At 39.6% G+C, this 6,251-nt stretch overlaps 1 protein-coding gene across 1 annotated transcript; it reads left to right on the top strand.

Moving 5' to 3' along the window:
• The first annotated feature begins 403 nt into the window (after positions 1-403).
• six2a (SIX homeobox 2a) lies at positions 404-3,952 on the top strand. The gene is made up of 2 exons (XM_042009608.1): positions 404-1,266; positions 2,645-3,952. Exons 1-2 carry the CDS (start codon positions 707-709, stop codon positions 2,955-2,957), a joined length of 873 nt encoding a protein of 290 aa, XP_041865542.1. The 5' UTR covers positions 404-706; the 3' UTR covers positions 2,958-3,952.
• The last annotated feature ends 2,299 nt before the right edge of the window (positions 3,953-6,251 follow it).

The raw sequence follows: 6,251 nt of genomic DNA, 5'->3' as shown, positions 1-6,251 counted from the left end.
AAGCGGGCTTCATGCGCTCTGGCGCCATCCCTCCTCCAGCTCCGGGATCAGCGTTAGTCTCTTTTCCTCCACTCCCCTACAGCTCTGCGCTCTTTGGCTACCACAGGTGTCTATCAAAGTGAAGAAGAGGAAAAAAACTATTTCGGGGGAAAATCTGGGATATATTTCTATTGGTAGGCGGGTTGATCTTGAAGGGAACAATCGGGTTGACTTTGCCAGGGAGCCACCTCAAGGCGTATCATTTTACTTTGAGTGACAGCGTAACCATGGCAAATAATTTGATTAAGTCTATTGTCTTATCCCCACCATCCCCGGGTCAAATAACCGACCAATCAGAGTTCATATAATCGCTTGTCTTGCCAGCTTAGAATAATATTATTAAAACGAGCCAGCGAGCCTGGTCTCGGTAAGTAGTTTATGTTGAAACGACATAGAAAAGGTGGAGGAGGACATTGGAGGGAGTAGCAACTTTCTCTCTTTCTCAACAACTTTATGAGGATTTGTCGCCTGGGGTTTGCATGGCTGATAGCTTGAGCGTATTCTACAGTACGCAGCTGGATTTTGCCAAAACCTTGAGTTGTTATAAGTTTGAAGTCGCTCTTTTGGGGACCTTTTGACACCAATGGACTTAATGCGTCTTGATTTCATGAGAAACTGAACGTGGAAGTAAGGCACAATATAATCTGTCTTGGTTTACGTTGTCGCCATGTCCATGCTTCCGACGTTTGGTTTTACGCAGGAACAAGTGGCGTGTGTTTGTGAAGTCCTCCAACAAGGGGGGAACATCGAGCGGCTGGGGCGATTTCTCTGGTCCCTGCCGGCGTGCGAGCACCTCCACAAAAACGAAAGCGTCCTCAAAGCAAAAGCCGTGGTTGCTTTCCACCGGGGCAACTTCCGAGAGCTCTACAAGATCCTAGAGAGCCACCAGTTTTCGCCGCACAACCACCCGAAACTGCAGCAGCTTTGGCTCAAAGCGCACTACATCGAGGCGGAAAAGCTGAGGGGTCGTCCGCTCGGCGCCGTAGGAAAGTATCGCGTCCGAAGAAAGTTCCCCCTGCCCCGCTCCATCTGGGACGGAGAGGAGACAAGCTACTGCTTCAAAGAGAAGAGTAGGAGCGTCCTTCGGGAGTGGTACACCCACAATCCTTACCCATCCCCACGGGAGAAAAGAGAGCTGGCCGAGGCCACGGGACTCACGACCACACAGGTCAGCAACTGGTTCAAAAACCGACGGCAGCGAGATCGGGCAGCTGAGGCAAAAGAAAGGTAGGAGTGTTTCTTCCCGCAAAAACACTTCAAACATACGAAACATTAATTCTTCTACCGACATGTTTACAAGAAGCAAAAAGGAAAAGTATTGTTTTAAAGAAAATAGTGCCGTGTCATAAACAACCGCTCGCTGTGCGCTTGTGCAAAACTAATTTGCTGACTTAACTGACAGTTAAGCATACAAACATTTCCATTTTTTAACGGCAATAATAATCTCTATTAGCTTGGAAATTACAAAGCAGAACAACTATTTGTTCCCACTTAGAGTTTAAACTCACGTTTGTTTGCGCGTATGTTTCTAAAAAGTGCAGGCCGCGTGGAAAAAAAAAGTTGAAAAGCAGGAAATTAAAGACTTGTCGCCAGGTTGATTACAAGTTCATAAAAGCTGCATTTACCTTCCTTTTACGTTTTAGTAACAACGCTAATTATAACATGAAATTGGACTTTCATGTCAAGATCAGAAAACATACTATTAACCCAACAGATACTGAAGTGAGTAAACATCTCAGAGCATGTTTAAAAGCTGTTTTTGTGGTACAGTTGATGTGGTTTTCTGGCCTCTCTATCAGTCAGTTGACATTTATTGGGATTAGTCAGATAAAAGTTTGAAAAATCACCATGCAAGCGTTCACAGAGGTTTTGGTGAGGTGTTTCAGTCAGGTGTTCGCTCAGTCGGTGTCTTCTTTCACCCTCTGGCCACTAATTTGGGCTGAAAGCATCACGTAAATCATGTCATCCTTCTCAGAAATGCCCAGTGCACAAATATTCCCACATATATGCCGCATGCAGCCTAAAATGCGCATGTTTAGAGATCATGAGGCTTTCAATTTCACAGCTGAGCTCACTTTGAGTTTCTCGATTGGTTAATTTGCCTTAAACATAAATAGGCTTCTTAATGATCAGTAGCCGAGTAGATTTATTGTCTCTTGTCTGTTCACCACGACCATCACTTCCGTGAACTAAGCCTTTAATTATTTCGGCGACTTAATAGTTTTTATCTTGGTACAGGTGCGCGTGAACGCATAGCTGATTGATGCATTAATAAATAATTAGACTAAACATGTGTACATTAATAAGCTTATTGTGAATGTTTTAAGTATGGCGCAACCCAAGACATATTTCATTGCGCAAATGAATGTAATTGTTTGCGTCCTTTCTAAATGGTTAAAAAACAACAACAACAACAAAACTATTAAACAAACAAACATTATTTTACAAACATAAACATTTTGGGGTATTTATACAGTATATTTTAAATTTTCTCTTTTGCACAGAAACAATATAGCTGTCTGTTTATTTAATTTATTCTTTTTTTATGTAAGCAACCTCTTGCATCAAACTTAAAGACTTAAGTGATTTATTTTCTTATTCACAGAGAAAACAACGAGAACTCCAACAGCAATAGTCACAACCCATTGACTTCTTCCATGAATGGAAATAAAACTCTATTGGGGAGTTCGGATGACGATAAAACACCTTCGGGGACACCGGACCACACGTCCCAGAGCCCAGCGCTGCTCCTCGGCTCAAACACCGGTTTACCGTCTCTGCACGGCCTTGCGCCCCCGCCAGGACCCAGCGCAATCCCGGTGCCTGGTGGTGCAGACTCGGTGCACCATCACCACTCATTGCACCATGACACCATACTGAACCCTATGTCTTCTAATCTTGTGGACCTTGGCTCTTAAAATAACGGCACAAAGGGGATAAAGAGCAGCATTTCTTTTTTCCCATTTCTTTTGGAAAGTACGAGGTGACGTGAGCGAAGCTTCAAGCACTTGCGTCTATAGGTGCAAGGCAGACAGACTGGAACGCTGCAAAAATAGCCACCGTAACAAATCATTTAATCTCACATTCAAGTTGTTTTTTTTCTTTTTCTTCTCTCTCTCAATAAGTCAGAGAGCAATTGAGAACTTGACGATCAACAGGTACCACGTTCTCACGCCACTCACTAAGTTTTGTACTAAACGGATGGACGAAAAAATAGACTAGATTTGAGATTTTATGACTTGTTAAGACGGATTATTTAGCAGGAAAAAGAAAGAAAGAAAGAAAGAAAGAAAGAAAGAAAGAAAGAAAGAAAGAAAGAAAGAAAGAAAGAAAGAAAGAAAGAAAAAGAATTTAACTGGAATTTAATAAGGTATCCTGTTATATTGTTGAAAACAATAACAACAAAGTGTCTTAACTCTTGCTACTATTACCGCTGTTATCACCAGACTCTGTAGACACAGAGTTCAAGGTATCCCCTGCCTTTATGTTTACATTTGGGGTTTTCCAAAAAGAGCCATGAGCAGTCATTTTTATTTTTGTTTGCTCTGTTTTTTGTTTGTTATTTCGTTTGTCTGTTTCTGAGGAGGGTGGGCTGATGGGATGTGATATTTTCAAGTGTCTTATAAGAGCTGTGATAAAATGAAGTATCTTAATCTCCTGATGTTATTAGTATTTACATTTTCATGTGGAAAGAGACTGCATGTAAACTTTGCGATCCATAAAGCGACTTCATCTATAGTTTCATATTACCCTTTACAATAAAAGAAAAAGATATACATGAATTAAAAATCGAGGATTTCTCTTATTATGAGTGATTATCGCCATTCTTGTTTGAAAAAGGAAAAAAAATAGCCTGTTTACATTTCTCTCCTCTTACGTAACATTGATTTTAAAAAAAGAAATCCAGGAAAATATATTACTAAATAAACCAAAATCTTTAGGAGCATGTAAGCAAAATTTGCTTCCCAAATAATTTGTCTGCATTTTAGTTTTGTTTTCTGTTTTTTATTTATTTATTTATTTATTTGTTTGTTTATTTTTTTTGTGGGGGGTGTGGGGTTTTAATCCTTATAGCTGTTAAGTTGCATGCTCTAATCCATCATTTCTTATACTCTCTTGCGTTTTGTAAGTGCACAGTGCCAAACCTGTTCATTAATATCATAAGAAATATGCATAATTAAGAAAGAACTGAAACTCAAGTGCATTAAGGTGATGTGGTCCTTAATGCAGCAGTCCTGAATGGGTCGATTGAATTATCTGCATTATCGCTGCAGAATGAAGTCTTCAAAAAGGAAGATTTCCTCTAGAATATTCCATCCAGCAATCTGTGTTGCTGCTAGTTTACAGCTCAAATAAAAAGTCAAGAACTGGGTGGGAAAACAACTGAAAAGTAGAGGTGTGTCTAAAAGAAATATTTACAGAAGTGTGTATATTTTCGCGTTTTTTTATTATTATTATTTCGAAAGGTATAATTTAGTGCAGTGGTGCACCTTTTTTATTTTTAAGGCTCACTAACTTCTTTTGTAAAGTTAAGGTCAAAGTTACAAGTAATTACAGAATATGTTAAAGCTCTTAAATGAAAGAGGGGGGAAAAAACAAAAACAAAAGACACTCAAGCCAATACTTTGTAAAAGCAACACAAGTCAAGAGGCTGAAACACGTGGCATGTGGCCATGAAAGGCAACGCTTGGCGAAATACGTGCTTTTCCAAGAGGAACTTTGATGTTGGAGTGATGACATCTTATCTTTCCGCGCTTGACTGAGCAGAACAAAAGTGCAGTAGAGTTTGTCAGACGGAAAAACAGAGAGAAAAAAATATAAAGCAGAAATGGAAACTGGCGTTGAAAGAAGACACTTTGTTTAAACAGCTTCGGCCCTACAACACCTCCAGCTCCCCCTCACTCTGCTGATGCCGGGGCTGTTCGTGGAGGGCAAACCAACATCTCGTCAGCCTTTCAGATTTTCATTAGCTCCAAACCAGGCTCTATTATTCTGGTTGCCCACATTTTTATGTTTATTTCATTATATATCTTTTAAAATGTCTCAGCTGATAAAGTCACATTGTTCTGGCAATTGTCTGACAAATATGAGCTATAATCTCAAATCCACTGTGACTGCAAAGGGTTGCCGTTGCTTACGGTTCAGTGCATGTTGTGCGCACTAGTAGATAATTTGTTTTATTACTTAAAACAACAGCAAAACGTCCTGTAATAGAGCATGCTACAGGCACGGTACACAGGGAGTGTGTGAAATGTTTCATTTCCATAAAATAAACGAAGGATATCGTCAGGCGCATGAAGGTCAGCTGATGTCGCTCATGGCACTATAGGCTTTATAGCTAACAAAGATTTCAGTACACATGGGTCTTATTCAAAACAAGCCCATAACAGCGGCTTGCGAGGAGACACAACATGGAATATTTGGCTTTTCCCCAAACCAACTCTGTAACCCCACAACGAGCTGTGATTTTTGTCTCTTAATACTTTCACTCCCTCTTGTTTCCCATTAGGGTGAAATGTGAGCTGGCATCATGAGTGCGGCATGTGTGCCCGGGAAAGGGAAAGGTTGTTAAACATGTTTTTGGACTGAGAATGTTAGGAAAATCCACCAACACCGAAGAAACGGCCTAACAAAACGCTGATGTAGGCCTACTTCAGTAAAAGCTGGCTTATGAGCATAATGAGCTTGAAAAGCAGCAGGATAAACAGCTGAACAGGTGTGAATAGTCTTCAAGATGCTAAAGTCTCTGTGGGAATGTTTGGGATGTTACACGACAAGCGTTCAACCTGTTTGGTCAAGAAGGATTATTTATTTCAAGTTAATGACGCTTTGCTTTAAAAAATATTAAACAGAAACCCAAAGAAAATTACTTCAGGGTTAAATAATAATAATAATAATAATAATAATAATAATAATAATAATAATAATAATAATAGACTGACCCAGTAAGCAGGCATCTTTTAGTGAAGCCAGTGTTTGCTTGTACCACAGATGGTAAATATACCGAATTAATTAACTACACATTCAGCTTTAAATTAATTGGCATAAAATGCTTTCTACTAATATGTTGTGTTTCAGCTTATTTCATATGTAATTTTTTCCCATTGTGTCTAGATACAGTAGAATAAATAATGAGTACATTTTTTAAAAAGATCAAGAAAGAATAAATGATTCCAAGTATTGGGGACATCTTCTGTTTCTTTTGGCCGTTT

The sequence above is a fragment of the Melanotaenia boesemani genome, chromosome 16 (assembly GCF_017639745.1).
Source record: "Melanotaenia boesemani isolate fMelBoe1 chromosome 16, fMelBoe1.pri, whole genome shotgun sequence".
Lineage (NCBI taxonomy): Eukaryota > Metazoa > Chordata > Actinopteri > Atheriniformes > Melanotaeniidae > Melanotaenia > Melanotaenia boesemani.
This window is presented reverse-complemented; position numbering and strand designations above follow the sequence as displayed.